General features: G+C 41.5%; 2 protein-coding genes across 11 annotated transcripts in view; one reads left to right on the forward strand and one right to left on the reverse strand.

The window, feature by feature from the left end:
- The window catches only part of trim2a (tripartite motif containing 2a), a 239,418-nt gene extending 234,039 nt beyond the window's left edge, over positions 1 to 5,379 (reverse strand). For 3 of the 6 annotated variants that reach the window (XM_069926689.1, XM_069926688.1, XM_069926687.1), the window contains exons 1-2: positions 5,095 to 5,378; positions 4,320 to 4,355 (exon numbers count right to left, since the gene is read on the reverse strand). In XM_069926689.1, the coding sequence (XP_069782790.1) occupies positions 4,320 to 4,337 (18 nt within the window). In that variant the 5' untranslated portion in view covers positions 4,338 to 4,355; positions 5,095 to 5,378. Of the gene's footprint in view, positions 1 to 4,319; positions 4,356 to 5,094 lie in introns of all 6 variants that reach the window. The other 3 variants (XM_069926683.1, XM_069926684.1, XM_069926685.1) reach the window with 2 other exon arrangements.
- rbm46 (RNA binding motif protein 46) overlaps positions 4,847 to 18,217 on the forward strand; it is a 62,148-nt gene continuing 48,777 nt past the window's right edge. For 2 of the 5 annotated variants that reach the window (XM_069926691.1, XM_069926694.1), the window contains exons 1-2: positions 5,435 to 5,540; positions 10,563 to 10,735. In XM_069926691.1, the coding sequence (XP_069782792.1) occupies positions 10,579 to 10,735 (157 nt within the window). In that variant the 5' untranslated portion in view covers positions 5,435 to 5,540; positions 10,563 to 10,578. The other 3 variants (XM_069926693.1, XM_069926692.1, XM_069926695.1) reach the window with 3 other exon arrangements.

Raw genomic sequence — 18,217 nt, forward strand, 5'->3', positions numbered from 1 at the left:
AAGATATCTTTCAAACTTTGCCAGTGATTAAGTTCAAATTAGAATCTCATCCTTTAATTGTTGTATTCAGATCATGTCAAGAAGATGATGTTTTACCAAATTTTATCCTTTACTTCATTGATTGCAATACTCACCTACACATACACAATGGTTAAGTTATATTATGTCATGTTTAAGTTTAGAAAAAATTAGATTTGCCATTAAAGAGTCAAATATTAACTTCCAAAAGACATGGGCCTCATTTATGGACTATTATCATGACCTAAAGAATTAGGGCTGTGAATTTGATTTGATAGTCATGTATTATTTTCTCTGACAGGAAATTAAGATCACGTGGTCCTACTCTTAAAACAGGTGCAACATTGTTTGGAGTTAAATTGGAAGTGTGGTTTTGCACAAACATTCATAAAAAAAATTGGCACTCTTTATTCCCAAACAGATTATACAATTAATGGCAAAGCAGACCCAAAATCTGTAGTTATGATTTGCCATTGGAAGAACAGGGGAGCAGTAGAACCCAATGAAAATTCCACCTGCAAATACTGAATATGCATGTTAAAAATCTAGACATGAAGCAGTGAAAATAACGGTTGCACCAAAATATCTGTGAATTAAACCAAAGCAAACCCACAGGAACTAGAAACTGATATACAATGCAAGAACATCATGGACATGTGCAAAATGTTTTATTTGGGTGCCTGTCTATATTTTGCTCATGCCTTGATGAAGGTCTCAAGCCTAAAACATTGGTTATATATCTTTCTCTTTGTTATATAAAGTACACTGTTTGACCTGCTGAGTCATTTCAGCATTGTGTTTTTACTCCAACCACAGTGTCTGCAGACTTTTACTCCAGAAAATTGTATTTCAGAAAGCTTCCTGACTCAGATTCAGATTAATTGTCAGAGTACATACATCACATATAACCAAGATTCCTTTTTCTATGGGCACGGCAGTATTACCACTTATTGGTAGTGCAACAAAAAAACTGTATGCAGCATATACATGTAAGCAAATAAAGAAGTGTAAACAGATAACAAATGCAAACTAACTCAAGGAGCACAACACGGGTTGGTAAATGTACTCCCATTTCAATCACTCCTAATTTACAACCTTCACTAAATCAAACCACTGGAAACGAATATTGAGAGAAAAACAAATTGCAATTGAAACACAAATCTAGTGACGAAACACACGATTCGGATTTGGTTCCAGTTTAGAAAATATTTTGGACTCCAAAGATTTCTTCTTTTTAGTCCTATTCTATGAAATTACTTTTTTCAACCTTCTTTGATGGACTCTGCCTTTCAGGATTGGTTCAGATTAGGTATTAAATGTTTTTATGATTTATTTATTGATAATAACCTTGCTACATTTGAGCAACTCTCAATCCAATTTAAATTACCAAATATTCATTTTTTAGGTACTTATAGATTAGGGGCTTTCTCCATTCTCAACTATCAAACCTTTTTCAAGCTCCTACTCTGAATTTAATGGAGACAATTTACAATCTCCAACCACCTGAGAAAGGATTAATATCTTTTGTATATGATGCTTGGCTGAAATCAAGGCAAGCTTCATTGGATAAAATTAAAAAGACATGGGAACAGGATTTCTATATTTCAATTCCTGAAGATTCTTGTAACTGTATTTTCAAATTGGTTAACACAGCATCTCTATGAGCCCTTCACTCATTACTACAATTTAAAGTTATGCACAGATATTATGTCAAAAGTGAGCTTATACTTATCCTAATATTAGCTCTTATTGTGACAGATGAAATGGGGGAGATATTGAACAGTTTCTTTTCTTCGGTATTCACTAAGGAGAAGGATATTGGGAGATGTGGGATAAAAAAAGCAAATTGGGTAAATATGGGGAATATAGAGATTACAAAAGGTGTAGTTTTAAGGCTTTTGAAGAATATAAAGGTAGATAAGTCTCCGGGACCAGACGGGATCTTCCCCAGGACATTGAGAGAAGTGAAGGAGGAAATAGCAGAGGCTCTGGCGGTAATTTTTCAAATGTCATTAGATATGGGGATAGTGCCGGAGGATTGGCGCATTGCGCATGTGGTTCCGTTATTTAAAAAGGGTTCAAGGAGGAAGCCTGGCAACTATCGGCCTGTAAGTTTGACGTCTGTGGTAGGTAAATTAATGGAGAAAATTCTTAGAGATAGTACTTATAAACATCTGGATAGACAGGGTCTGATCAGGAGCACTCAACATGGATTTGTGGGAGGAAGGTCATGTTTGACCAATCTGATTGAATTTTTTGAAGAGGTGACTAGGAATGTGGATGAGGGTAGCGCAGTGGATGTTGTCTATATGGACTTCAGTAAGGCCTTCGATAAGGTACCACATGGAAGGTTAGTTAGGAAGGTGCAGTCTTTAGGTATAAATTTTGAGATAGTCAAATGGATTGAACATTGGCTGAAAGGGAGAGGCCAGAGAGTGGTAGTGGATAATTATCTGTCAGGTTGGAGGCCGGTGACCAGTGGTGTGCCTCAAGGATCTGTATTGGGCCCATTGTTGTTCGTTATATACATTAATGATCTAGATGATGGGGTGGTGAATTGGATTAGTAAATATGCAGACGATACTAAGATAGGTGGAATAGTGGATAATGAAGAAGGTTTTCAAGGATTGCAGAGGGATTTGGGCTGCTTAGAAAAGTGGGCTGAAAAATGGCAGATGGAATTTAATGCTGATAAGTGTGAGGTGCTTCATTTTGGTAAGAAGAATCAGAATAGGACATATGTGGTAAATGGGAGAGCATTGAGGAATACAGAAGAGCAGAAAGATTTAGGAGTAACGGTACATCGTTCCCTGAAGGTAGAAACTCACGTGAATAGGGTGGTGAAGAAGGCTTTTAGTATGCTGGCCTTCATCAATCATTGCATGGAATATAGGAGTTGGGAGGTGATGTTGAGATTGTATAAGACATTGGTGCGGCCTAATTTGGAGTTCTGTGTGCAGTTCTGGTCGCCTAATTATAGGAAGGATATAAACAGAGTGGAGAGAGTGCAGAGAAGGTTTACGAGAATGTTGCCTGGGTTTAAGCATCTGGAGTATGGGGAGAGATTGGACAGATTGGGTCTTTATTCTTTGGAGCGTAGAAGGTTGAGAGGGGATTTGATAGAAGTATTTAAGATTATGAAAGGGATAGACAGAATGGATGTGGATAGACTATTTCCGTTAAGAGGAGGAAAGTTTAAAACAAGAGGACATGAGTTAAGAATTAAGGGGCAGAGGTTTAGAGGTAACATGAGGGGGAACTTCTTTACTCAGAGAGTGGTAGCTGTGTGGAATGATCTTCCGGGAGAAATAGTGGCGGCGGAGTCAATTGTATTATTTAAGAAAAGGTTGGACAGGTATATGGATGAGAAGAAGATGGAGGGTTATGGGCATTGTGCAGGGAGGTGGGACTAGAAAGGGGTGTTTGGTTCGGTGCGGACTAGAAGGGCCTAATGGCCTGTTTCCGTGCTGTAATTGTTATGTTATATGTTAAGAAGAGGACGGTTCACCAATTCACATGTTCTGGTCTTGTTTGACCCTTAAAAAATATTGGGAAGAAGTCTTCCATACTTTATCAATAATTATTAATGTAAATCTAACATCAGATCCTTCAATGGCCTTGTTTGGGATGATTGATCAGAAGGTAGTGAAATGGTCTGCATCGCATGGTCTTTGCCTCTCTTATTGCAAAATGTCTTATTTTGATCAGATGGAAAGATGCTGCCCTGGTCACACATAATCACTTGCCTCTTTTCCACTGACATCCCAGTTAATTGGCTGTGCAGTATCCCAGGATAGGAAGCCCTCTGTGCCGTTTCCACTGGGCCACCTGAACTGGGACATTAATTGCTTTTCCACTGAACACACTCAACCCTGGGGATTGGAGTGTTCCATCTTCAACTGGGAATGGGTGACATTCTACTGTCCCTTTTCCACTGCTTTTATCAGCACACCGGCATCAGTTCAGTGTTCCTTTTCCACTGGACCTCTTCCAGTTAATTCCTGGCACAGGGTGCCAGTGGAAAAGTGCTTAATGGTTACGTGATGTCATGTCTAACTTTGGAGAAAACTAGGTGTTCAACAAGTGTTTTAAATTTAAAATGATTAAATCTTTGGGGCTCCTGTTTGAATTATTTTCATAACCATTAATGGTAATGATATTAAGTCATCTGTGGATTTGCATTTCTTTTTATTTTTACTTTATTTTAGGCATGAACCTTTGGAATGTTTTGGATTATAAAATTATGTTTAGTATTTTATTGCATCATGAAATATATTTTCAGTTATAGTGAGTTTGCTTACTTTGTTATTATGCCTCATTCTTTTTTGATATGTATCCTATATAAAAATAATGAAAAAGAAAGAAACATTAGACTAGTGGCTCTCAACCTTTTTCTTTCCACTCACAGACCACTTTAAGTAATCCCTATGCCATTGGTGGTCAGTAATTAGTAAGGGATTGTTTCAGGGGGTCGGTGGGTGAGAAGAAAAAGTTTTAATCGTGTCTAATTGACTTCGTTATGTGCACAGTTTCATAACTCCAAAGGAAATGACCCAATGACAATTTTTCTCCAGCCAAATATTTCAGTAACCATTGGGTCGAGAGCAGTGATTCTCAACCTTCCCTTCCCACCCACAGACCATTTGAAGCAATCCTTCACGAATCACAGAGCACCGATGGCGTGGGGATTACTTCAGGTGGTCTGTGAGTGGAAAGAAACAGGTTGAGGACCACTGGGTGACACGATGCGAATACTCGCGCCCTGGCGGTGCAGCGCCTCCCTTCCTGCTCTCGCTCACGTCTCCAGCTCCACGTGACGTGACCCCACGCACCTGACCGCTCTGCCGCGTCGGGCGGGGAGTCAGCGCCAACTCCTCGCGAACTCGGCCTGGAGGGAAGTCCCCGGCGACAGCGCATGCTCGCGGGCAGGGGTGGTCGCGGTGCCGGCCCCTCCACCGGCGAGGCCCACACCTCGCCTTGTATTTTGTTCCGGCGCGATTAACTGACGGTACCGAGACCGTTTAATGTGGTTCCCCCCCCCACCCCCCGGCACAACATAGCGGGGTTGGAGGTTACCGTCTGTTTGTTGGAATTCAATTAAAATGATCATCCTTGTGTACGTTCCGCTTCGGCGTCGACTTTGTTTTCGGATTTCCCGCGATGCCCAAGTCCACCCCACCTTTCGAGTCGCAGCGGGCGGGGGCGGGAACCTCCCGCCTTCGCTGAGCTCCCGAAGCCGAGGCCTCGACCGCGGCAGGGCCATTGGAGGAAGGGTGAGGGACGCTGTGGGTCGGGCTGCCCTTCCCCGGGCGTCGCGCTCTCGCTCGACCACTGGGCGCGGGAGTGGCGGCGGCGCGCGCGCGGCTCCTCGGGGCGAACGCGCGGCCGTTGGGCGCGCCGCGAGGCTCCGCGGCCCGGGCAGTCGCGCGCCGCCACGCGGGGCGTCAGCCTCATCCTCATCGGGCGAGGAGAGCGCAGCACGCCTTGGGCGCTGGGGCGTCGGCGAGGGTCGTCCACGTCAGGTAGCCGTTGGCGGGGGAGGGGGGTGCGGTTCAAACGTTGACCTGAGGCGCGGGCGTGTTCATCGAGTCCACCCACCCCAGTCCCTCCCAAGGCGCAATGCAAAAGAACATCGAGATCAATCGATTGGAATCAGAGGAGAACTTGAAGGAAGTCCTCAGACCCCCGGCCCTGGACCCTCGGCCTATTGCTCTTCACTGCCCGGGAATTTCTGATTTTACTCTCGGGACAGAAAGTATGAAGCATTCCACTCTCCTGCCTGAAGTACATCTTGCAGAAGTGGCCATGAAATGTCCCCTGGCCAGCAGGATTAGGGCCTTATGCACATTCATAACAAGAGGGTAACCGGGCAACGATCAGGGAGAAAGGAGGAAAGGAAGACTTGGAGTGGGCGAGGTGGTAAATGAGGACACAGAGGATAACGAGAGGGAGCATGGAAATGTGTGGAGGCATTCTGATATCCAGAAAGAGATGGTACTGTGTATTTTAAACAGCATTCGGTGCATGAATACTGACAGCGTAATGGGATATTGCCCAGGGGGGCAAGTGAGATTGTTGGAGTCTTCATGCAGATCTCACAATCAATAGGTGATGTCTTGGAGGACTGGAGAGTAGCCAGTGTACGATGCAAGATGGAAATATGCATAATCCAGGAAATTATGGACAATGGAGTGCTCTGGAAAATATTTGGAGATCCTACCTAACGACAGGCTTTATGCACATTTCGAAAGGCGAGGTCAGATAAGAGACAGTCAGTCAGGCTTTGTGCAGGCCAGGATGTCATACAAAGTTGTGTTTTCAGACAAGGTGACAAGTGTGGTTGATAAGAGGAGGGTGGTGAATGTTATATATGTGGATTTTAGTAAGGCATTTGACAAGGACTCATGGTACACTGATCCATTGTGAATTAAAGGTTTGGTTTCAGAATCTGGTCCAAATCCAAGGTGGCATGTTTCCTTGTAGGTTCAGTATCATGCTTTTCAAGAAACCCAGCATATTCTATAAAATTTTCCTCAAGGTTATGAACCTATCAGAACTTTTCCTTAATGACTTGATTGTTTTATTGTCATCAATAGAGGATGAGCAAATGTAGGTTCTTGGGAGTCACTGTCTCGGAAGATCTTTCCTGGAACCAACACATCATGAAGAAAGCCTCTACTTCCTCAGGAGTTTGCGGAGGAGCTAGTGGAGTTGTTCAAGTGAACCGGTACAGACTTGAAGGGCCGACATGGCCTGTTTCCGTGCTGTAAACGGTGATATGGTTATTAGCAGAAGATGGAGTAGTGCTCGAAGAGTCTTAGACCAGCTGGAGGCTTTTATCCTGTGGTGTTTTGCAAGGATAGGTGTTGGGTGACAGGTTGCTTACAATACCTCTAAATAACCTAGAGGAGATGAATAGGTTAGGAAGTTTGTGGATGACACCACCAGTGGTGGAACACGAGACAATGTAGGTTATTGAAGGATACAAAAGAATATGTTGTAGCTGGGAGTTGGAAGGGTACAGAAGAGATTTACAAGAAAAATTGCCTGAATTCAAGGGTAATGAACTATGAAGAGATGTTGGACAAACTTGAGTTGTTTTTATTGCAAAAAATTCAGTTGGGTCAGAATTTGTCAGGTGTTTATAAGAAGCTACAACTTCTGCTGCCTTAGAGAAGCAGCCAGCATATTAAGAGACTCATCCCACTGCAGCTACACTCACTTCACACATTCCCCACCTCTGCCAGGAAAAAGATTCACAAGTACTATATTTCGCACTACCCAATTCAAGGACTGTTTCTTTCTTGTCATTATCAGACTCTTGAATGAATCCCAAAATAGCAAAATTATATTGCCTTTATTCTGCATCAAATGATCTCTCTGTACCTCTGTACTTTTGTATTGTCTCTTATGGTTATACTATACATGAGATGTTTGTTGTGCTTGCAAAATAACTTCTTTCATTGCATTTTAGTGCATGTAACAGTAAACTTGAATTTGAATTAATGTATGTTAGAGACAGAGTCTCACCCCAACATCTCGGATTTTATTATTTGTATTGTGTTCAGCTTTTTTTTTATTTTGTGAAGTGATGAAAGACAAGCTTCTGTGATGGTGAAAATCTAAAGATAAGACTCAATATTCATGACTGAAAAATATGTATGAAAACTTCATTACTTTTCACTCATTGGTTGGGTCCTGCTAATATTGAAGACAGTATAAGATATTGTACCAAATTAGATCCTCCACTAAAGGTTTGTTTGGTATTCATTTCAAGCAATAATGTCATGGCTGGCTGTATCAACAATGGGTAGATGGGTGAGGACCAGATACAGGTTTTCTTACACAATGACCCCACTTGCAAAGCTCTTCAAAACTCAGTGGAAATAATAGGATTGAGACACACTTCCTTCAATGGTTCTTACAAGTTGTGTTCAACACAGAAGAGTGCTAATTCAACAGGTGATAGTTGGTAATCATTGAAAAGTCTCCATGACCCTGATGTCTTTAGACTTCCAGTTGTGTCACTGTTGAAAACTCTTCAGTTCACTTTTCCATACTGTAAATTAACCTGCTGGGATACTGATGAAGGAACATCGAATATGATGTTCGAGGTTATTTGAGCCAGCCAATGCTCTCAGTTTTGATTAGAATTGTTAGATAGTTTGAAAGGAGCATCTTTCTGCAGCAATCTAGTTGTGCATAAAGTCAGTAAATGCTGGAAGTGCCAGGTAGCTCTCATTGAAAGAGAATAGAGTAAATTTTCTGGTCTAAGACTCTTCATCAGCATACATTTACTTTATTGAATTTGTGAGTCTGTCTAGGTTTATTGTATGAAAAATGGAGGGAAAGGGATGAGGTCCTGAGGAATGAATATTGGCAGATAGAAAAATGACTAAAAAGTAAGTCCTTAAGGACTTCTTCATGTGCTAGTGAGGTTAGGAATAAAAATACGACTGTGTGGTTGAGGAACTGGTGTATGGAACAGTGAATCATGTTTGGATCATTAGGATCTTCTCTGAGGTAGAGATGACCTGTACAAGAAGAATGGGTTGCGCCAGGACTTGACTGGGACCAATATCTTGGCAGGTGATACTTAGAAGGGTTTCATCTGGATTGGTAGGAGTGTGGAGCCCACAGCAGATATAAAGCAGATGAGAAGTTGGGGACAAATGCTGTAGTCTAAGAGGACAAGTTTAGTAGACAGGACAGGCAGGAGTACAGCAAAGAGAGAGGAAAGACCAGTGGTTTAAATTGCTTCAATTTCAATTAGAGGCTTAACATGTGGAGTCTGATGAACTCACGGTGAATTTTAAAAAAAATTAATAGTCTCTGAATCACCTGATCTGTTCTTCCGGTTAGGATACATTTGGATAGTAAGAACCAATTATCCATACATTTTCTGATAACGTCATAACATCTGTGGCATATTTATTCAGGTTCCAGGGAGTAATGAAGCTGCTTTTCTTCCTCACGAGACCAGTTCTGTATAGCCTTCTCTGCCTCTATGCAGTAAGGGAAGTACAGCCACTAGATCCAACTTCCCAAAATGCAGGCATGGAATGTAGCATTGAACATTCTTATGGTATTGTGGCAATGATCAAGAATGTTCTATCCCCTGGTGTTTCAGGAGATGTGCTCGTGGTAGTTTGAAAGTCCCTTCTTTAACCTAGCCTGTTTGAAGTCCCCAGAATTGAATGAGAAGGCTTTGGAAGTTGTCATATGATGTTTGTTGATCACAGTATGTAGATCCTCCAGTACCAGCTTAATACCTGTTCATGGGATGTAGACTGCAGTCAGGATAACGAAGGAGAATTCTGTCAGGAGGTAGAACAGTTGGCACTTCAGATGATGGGAGCAGCCATGGGACAGAATCACCATGTTTGAGCACTATAAAGAGTCAACCATGAAGCAGACACTGCTGCCTCTTTCTAAGGATATCTGACTCTTGCTCGCTGATGAGGACTTCAGCAATCCTAGGAAATATGCAGCCCAGGCAGATGTGCTCTGGAGAGCGAAAAAGGAAAGCAGCAGCTCAGTGGAGCAGATCTCTAGGCTGGCAACAAGGCCACAGCAAACAGAGAGGCATGTTGGCTCCTCCAGTATTGTTACCATTGATGCTGCCCATCCTGGATGTTTTAGGGAAACGCCATAGCCAACTGTCATTAATGGCTGCAGCAGTTGGCCAAAGTGACAGCCTCCTCCGTGTGTGGGACTCTGTCTGGAAGGCGCTTCCTTATTGACACAGGTGTTCAAATAAGTGTACTTCCCTCCTCGGCCTACGGAACCTGGAACGGCAAGTCAGGCCTGGCACTGAAAGCACTTAACAGCACCACCATAAGAACTTTGGGCACTCGTACCATCCCTTTCCGCTTCGGCAGCAATTGGTTCACATGGACACTCATGATTGCGGCGGTGGAGCAACCGCTCTTGGGAGCAGACTTCCTGCAAGCCCACTGCCTCTTTTTGCATGTAATCTAAGTTGGCTGTGCAACTTGGCCTCCTTAGAGACCAGAATATTATGGTCAGCTACATTAAACTGATTGCAACATCACTATACATTTAAATTACTTTGAACTGAGATTACTTTTAAGTCAAAACAGGCTATTTGGTATATTTTGGTTCTTGTTCCTCAGCTGACATTCAATAATTATTTAGGTTCTTTGATTACTTAATTTCATATTTATTAAAAGTTATTGCAAATAAATAATACAAATTCACATAAGTGGGTAATAAGATTTTGTTTATCATGCTTAAAAGAGTAAAGATTTATGGTGTGCAGTGGCACAGCACATAGTACAGTGGCAGTGTGTCAGGTTTAATTCTGACTTTTCCTGCTGTTTGTGTGGAATTTTCATGCGCTTTCTTGGTTTTGTTTGAAATGTAAGAGGTAAATTAGTCAGGATTGCAATGAGATCCGGCATAAACTTGGAAGATCAAATGACCTTCTGTGATGTAATGAAATATGAAAAATGTGCGAAGTCAAAAAAAGAACAAGTTGACTTTCTATTGAACAAAACTTCTTTAATTATTTTCTCATGCAGATTTAAAATATTCTTCATGACCATGACGGCAGAAAACTTGGACATGACAAATGGCTCCAATAAACTTGGTTCTGTGACTCAGAATGAAGCAGCATTACTTGCCTTGATGGAACAAACAGGCTATACCATGATACAAGAAAATGGACAAAGGAAATTTGGTGGGCCTCCACCAGGTAAGAATGAAATACAAAATCTGAGATGTAGATATAGAACCTCTACAGGGATTTCCCATATTTTTTCAACAAAAAATTGGGAGAAACTTTCTACCATGGATAATTAAAAATGAAGGCACTTCTGATTTTTTTGTATGTTAGCATTACAAACATAGGGCACAATCAGGATGTTAATTACAGGTAAATAAAAGGTGTGCAGGTGCTGGGACTCTAGTGGAATACATATAAATACCGGTGAAACTCAGCAGATCATGCAACATTCATGGATAGACAGACATATTTGAGTTTTGGGCCTCATAGCTTCTTTCGGTATGCTGAAAATAAGACAGATGCCTGAATAAGATTGGGAGGTGGTGGGGAAAGGTGGAGGAGAACATATACTTCTATTGCTACATTCACTCAGCCTCCATAAGTCATAGGAGTGGAATCATGGCATTCAGCCCACTGATTCTTCCCCACCATTCTGTTATAGCTGATTTTCTATCCTTTTCAGCCCCATTCTCATGCCTTCTCACCTTACCTCTTGATTTCCTTCCTACTCAAGAACCTACCATCTTTTGTCTTAAATATACCCAGTGATGGCCTCCATAGCCATCTGCGCAAATTCCATAGATTCACCACCCTCTGGGTAAATAAATTCCTCCTCAACTCTATTCTAAAGAGATGGCTGGAGGAGGTTTGTATGGACATTTTCAACATTTCACTGCAGTTCACTGTCCCAACAGGATTCAAGGCAGCCACCATCATTCAGGTTCCCAAGAGACCAATGGTAACTGGACTAGTGGGTTTTTCTTCTACAATCATGAAGTGTTTTATGTGACTGGTAAAGGAATGCATTGAATTGCACCTTCCAGTGACTTTGGACCCATTCCAGTTCATCTGCTATCCAAACTGGTCCACAGATGATGCCTTAGCATTGACCCTCCACTCCGTCCTGACCTACCTAGAGAATGATGCCTCATTCACCAGGTTGTTGTTCATTGACTTAAGCTCGGCATTCAACATGATCATACCTCAAAGGCTGGTGCAATAACGGTCATCGCTGGGACTCAACACCCCACTCTGCAACTGGATTCTGGACATTTTGACTGAAAGACGACAGTCAGTCCCAGTTGGTAGCAAAATCTCACATTCCATCATGATGAATACTGGTGCATCTCAGGACTGTGTGCTCAGCCTTGCTGCTGTTCATGCTACTGAACCATGATTACAGAACAACTCCAATTATCCAAAATTGGATTCTTTGAAATCCTGTTATTCAATTTAAAAAAAAATTTGGATAAATGAGGATATCAGAAACAAAGCAGAAATTCTCATTTATCCAAAATTTTTTCAGAGCCAAATTGACCAGGGATGTTGGGCCCTGCAGACCTCAGGCTCCCAGCAGTGGTAGCAGCTGATCTCATGCCCCTGTCAGCAGCTCCTGGTCAGGAGTGGGACTCTTGAGCTCCCAGCCTGTGCGGGGTCTTGGTGGGGAAGTGTCGGTGACACTGTCGGTGGCCAGCACTTTTTTTGGTGAGAATTAAACATTATTTTAATGCTTAAAAAGCCTTACCTTGTTGTTTGTTGTTGTTTAAACACAGTTACAAGTGATTTGCTGTTGCTACTGGGCTGTTCTTAGAAATGACCAGTTCTCCAAAAAAAAAACACATTTATCTGAAATAGGCCCAGTCACGACTATTTCGAATAATCGGAGTTGTACTGTACTTCCAGATTTAGTTCAAACCGAATCATTAAGTTAGCGGATGATACAACACTATCGGTCATGATGATGAGTCAGCTTAAAGAAAGAAGTTTGGGTGGCTTGTAAAATAGTGCAACAAGTCAAAGGAGTTCAGGAGGAGGAAGATCAATGGAGAGAGTGGAGAGCACAAAGTTCTTTGGTGTGCATACAAAGGATGACATTTCCAGGACCCATGACATCTCATTAGCAGGAAGTCGCCGCAGCATCTACTCTTCCTTCGGAGATTAACGAGGGCAAAGCTACCAGCCCCCATCTTGACAACATTTTACAGGAGTGCAATTGCGAGTGTCCAGTCTGGTTGAATCATTGTATGGTAAGGTAATGGCAAAGCATTGGACTGAACATTAATACAAGAGGATTGTCAAAACAGCTGAGAAGATCATTGAGGTCTCGCTTTCCTTTATTGATAACATCTGCTGGGAATGTTGCTTAAATAGGGTCAAGGATTGATAGAGATCCCTTTTCATCTAGCACACAGCATATTTGATCCATTAAGTGCAGGGTGAATTTTATCATTATATTGATCACTGCCTCCTGCGAGTTCTTTGACCTTAAGATCCCTAGTCATATCTGGTTAATTGCATAACATTCAAACCAGAATTACCTTGTACCTAGTCAGCAGTAACAAGCTACTCTAAAAAGCCATCCTGCAGTCATTCTATAAATTCCTTCTCTTAACATCCAGCATTTTCCCAAGGAACCTATGTCAATCATAACAAAGCCTTTTCTATCTTCTGTAATTTGTAATCCACCTCCTGGGTACTGTTTGTAGGCCTCATTAGGGTCTTTTTAACCTTGCGGTTTCTTAACTTTACACACTAGGATTCAACTTCTTACATAGAACAATGCAGTGCAGAAACAGGGCCTTCAGCCCTTCTAGTCTGTGCCAAACTATTACTCCACCTAATCCTACAGAGCTGCACCCCAACCATAGCCCTCCATACCCTTCCAATCCATATACCTGTCCAAATTATTCTAAAAAATTTAAATTGAGCCTGCATCTACCACTTCAGCTGGCAGATCATTCCACACTCACACCACTCTCTTTGAGAAGAATTCCCCCTAATGTTCCCCCTTTACCCTTAACCCATGACCTGTGGTTTGTATCTCATCTACCCTCAGTGAAAAAGCCTACCAACATTTACTCTTGTCTAGACCACTCATAATTTTAAATATCCTTATCAAATCTTCCCTCATTCTTCTATGCTCTTGGAAATGAAGTCCTAACCTGTTTAACCTTTCCCTGTAACTCAGCTCCTTAAGTCCAGGCAACAATCTTTTCTGCATTCTTTCACTCTTACTGACATTTTTCCTGTAGTTAGGTATTCAAAAACTGCACATAATGCTCCAAATTTGCCCTCACCAATTTTACAATAACATCCCAACTCCTATACTCAATACTTTGAATTATGAAGGCCAATATGCCAAAAGCTTTCTTTACAATCTTATCTACCTGCAACACCACTTTCAGTGAATTATGTATCAATATTCCCCGATCCTTCTGTTCTAATGCACTCCACAGTGCCCAACCATTTACTGTGTATGACCTTTCTTGGTTTGTCTTTCAAAAATGCAACACCTCACACTTGTCTGCATTAAATTCCATCTGCCATTTTTCAGCTAGTCCAGATACCTCTGCAAGCTTTGAAGGCTTTCCTCACTGTCCAAAACACCCCCAATCTTTCTGCCATTTGCAAACTTGCTGATCCAATTTCCCACATTATCATCGAGATAATTGATATAGATGACAAACAACAATGGTCCCAGCACTGATCCCTGAGGCACATCACTAGTCACAGACCTCCAATCTTAGAAGCATTCATCCACTACCACTCTCTGGCTTCTCTTATGTAACCTTCTTCTGATCCATTGTTTCTTCCCTCCAAAAATTTGATTCCTTTTTTTTTCAACAGAGCCACATCCCCTACTCCCCTCCACCCTGCTTGACCTACCAATACACCATGTATCTTTGATGTTTAGCTCCCAGCTATGATGCCCAAAGTGTTATACTTGCCAATTTCCAATTGTGCTACATCTACCTTATTATTTAAAGTCCAGGCATTTAAATATAAGACATTCAGTCTGTATTATCACCCTTCTCAATTTTCTTTCCATCGGACAAATTAAATTTTTATTCTTATGCCTGCAATCTTGTGTTATTGACTGTTTATCCTTCCTCACAATCTCACTACATACTGCATCCACTTGTATATCATCTGCTCTCATTTATTGTCAGGCTGAGGCCACATCACCTTGTATTCCATCTCAGCGGTTTCCAACCAGATGCCATCAATATCGACTTCTACAATTTCCAAAAACACCCTCCTCCTGTTCTCTGCTTTCTTCATATCTCTGACTCCGTTCCTCTAGCTCCCCAGAGTTTTTCCTTCTGCTCTTCTATCAGAGAGCATTTTTTCAGCCCCCTGCCCCCTTCCTCTTCACCTCTCAGCTCTTTACTCTTTTTCCTCCTCCCACTGTATCTATCTACCTATCAACTGCTAACCTGTATTTCTCCCACTTCCTTCAACCCCCCTCCACCCCATCCCCACTTTTTCATTTGGGTGTCTGTCTGATTTTTGCCATACTTGAAGAAGGGCTCAAGACTGAAATGTTGACTTCTTATTGCTTTCCCTGAATACTGCATGACCTGCTGAACTTCTACAGCACTTTTGTGTACTATAGACAGGATGTTATAATGGAATTGGACATGCTTATTCCAACCAGCAATATGTGAATTTAACATTTTAGCTGAAGGTAGATGAGAAGACATGCAGGTGCTTCGTGGCCTGGTCTCTGCATCTCTTCACCCTTTCATCCTGACTAAAAATGAATACTTTAGATGTTTACCTTGGATGATATGATATCAGTTACTCCAGTAAGATTTTATATTTTTAGGTGGCATTGCCCTAAATCTGACAATAATTTTGGAACTCAGGTAGGCAACAAAATATATTAAAAAACATGCTTGGAATCTTAAAGTAAAAGCATCAAATGTTGAAAATAGCAAGTGAGGCAACTTCAGTGGATAGAGAAAGAGAGTTGAGACATAGGAAACTGCAGAAACAAATAACGAACTGCTGGAGGAACTCAGCCTGTCAGGAAGGAGATATTCAACATATTGAGTCAAAACCTTGCATCCAGAAATCACAAATAGAATTAATTTTTCAGTTTGAAGACCCCTCATTAGAACCGAGAAATACAGTAAACTGGTCAATTGCAAGTTTCAGAAAAAAATAAGGGAGCAGTGGTTTACACAAAATATCACTGATAGGGTGAGCCAGATCTGTTGTGCCATAGACTGGGAATGAATCAACATGGCTATCCTCAATAGTTCTGATGGGATACTTCAGAGAACTAGGTGAAAACTTAATTGAAATCCTGATGCTAAAATGGGACATAATAGAACATAGAAATCAAAAGCACATACAGGCCTTTCTGCCCACAGTGTTGTGCCAACAAAACAACCTCCTCTACCAACTGCCTACAATCACCCCACTGCATAACTCTCCATTTTTCTTTGTTTAATATCTATTTCAATATCCATTTCTCTGTTCAGTGTTACTATTACCCTTATATGCTATTAAAAGATCCAACCATGCATGTAATAGTTGAATTTTGTGGACTAATTTTTAGGGTGAAATTTAGTGGATCGATTATTAAACGCACACTTCTTTTGACCATGGTAAGTACCTGTGTCATTCGGGGCATTGTGAGTTCGGATGGGCAGGCGGGTGGAGCCTAGACGAGAGTCTGTGGTCAGGGGTTTGAATGCTCAGATGACAAGATGATTGAAGCATCAGGAGCTTGGATGGGCAGGCAGCTGGGGCCGAGGCAAGAATCTGCAGTCAGGAGTTCCAATGGGCAAGCAGCTGGGTCCTGAGATGGTGCTTGGGGTATCAGGAGCTCTGGTGGGCAGGTTGCCAGGGCTAAAATTAGGGAGATCAATTTTTACATGTGATGTAAGTAAAATATTGAGTAAAAGTCGACCTCAGTTTTGGCACAAAAATCTGGTATCGACTATATGCACATATATATGGTATTACACCTGCCTTCACCACTGTTGCCTGCAGAATATTACATGTACCCACTATTCTCTGTGTGAAGAACATACCTCCTAATTTGTGATTAACTAAACATTGTTGGAGCTTTGAAGGTTGGCTTTATATTGCACAAATAGCAGCCAGGGTATAGGGTGTAAAAAAAACTACAATATTATGGTAGTCATGGGGTTGTCAATATGCAAGAAGACTGGGGAAAATCAAGTTTGTGCTGGAACTCGAGAGAAGGAAATGTGAAATGCCTACGAAATGGCTTTGCAGAGCAGCTTATGGTCGAAACCACTGGGGAAAAGGCAGTTTTGGATTTGATGCTGTGCAATTTTCATAGCAAAGCATATTGAATGATGATAAATTTTCAAATTTAAACAAATATAAAAGAAATAAACAAAATAAGATGAAATGCAAAGAATTCAAAGAAAAGTATCTTGAGAGCTTACATATCTGCCATGATTCTTCGAAGAATGAGAAAGGAAGCTCCCGATCTGCTCAGACATTATGACATATGACATCATAGTAACTATGGTAACACTACAAACAACAATTTTCCTTAAAGGGATAGGCACAAAATTAACAAAAAAAAATCAAGGTTTTAATCTTTACAAGGAGAGAGGAGCTGGCCAAACTTGATAGGAAGGGGATGGTAGAGTAGTAATGGTTTGACATGCTTTCATTTTGCAAGGTGTAAGGAGGTGCATTTCAATGCTCCCTACCCATAAACACTCTGACATTGTCTCCTTCCAAAACAATGAGGTCCCCATAAATGGAAGAGCTGGAGTTGCAAAGGAAAGATGAGAAGCAAATAGTCGCAGGGAGGATGTTACAGAAGAACTTCATTGACCTTAACAGCTCCTGCCAGCTCTGTATCTTGTCTATTAACCTACAGCAACCTTCTACATGATCCACAACACCTCCAATCTTTGTATCATATACAAAGTGACTGACCAACTCCACCACTTCTTCATCAAAGTCATTTATAAAAATCACAAAGTGCAGGGATCCCAGCGGAACACTGACCTACAAGGAGAACACCCTCCATCTACTACTACCTTCCTCTTTCTGCAGGGAAGCCAATTCCAAATCCAAGCAGCTAAAGTTCCTTAATCCCATGCCTCATGTCTTTCTGAATGAGCCTAACATGAGGGATCTTGTCAAACACCTTAATAAAATCCTGATAACCACATGCACTTCAGTATTTTCCTTTGTCACTGCCACAAATAATTCAATTAGGCTTATGAATCATACATGCCACTCACAAAGCCATGCTGACTATCACTAAGAAGTCTATGCTTCTCTAAATGATCATAAATCTTGAACTGAATAATCCTCTCAAAAATTTGCACATATTGCTGCAGTCAGAGGTTCCCACCTGCTTCAAAGGGCTTCAATCATCCTGGTACCCAAGAAGAGTAGTGTGAGCTGCCTCAGTGACTACCTCCCGGTAGCACTAACTTCTACTGTGATTAAATATTTTGAGAGGCTGGTCTAATGAACATGTACCTAAGCAAATATCCTAATCCACTGCAATTCGGCTATCGTCACAATTGCTCCAGAGCAGATGCAATATCGCTGGTTCTCCACTCAACTCTGGAACACCTCAAAAACAGCAACTCATACATCAGCTGCTCTTCATTGACTACAGCTCAACCTTCAATAACATTATTCCCTTAGTGCTGGTCAAGA

The sequence above is a fragment of the Narcine bancroftii genome, chromosome 3, assembly GCF_036971445.1.
Source record: "Narcine bancroftii isolate sNarBan1 chromosome 3, sNarBan1.hap1, whole genome shotgun sequence".
NCBI lineage: Eukaryota > Metazoa > Chordata > Chondrichthyes > Torpediniformes > Narcinidae > Narcine > Narcine bancroftii.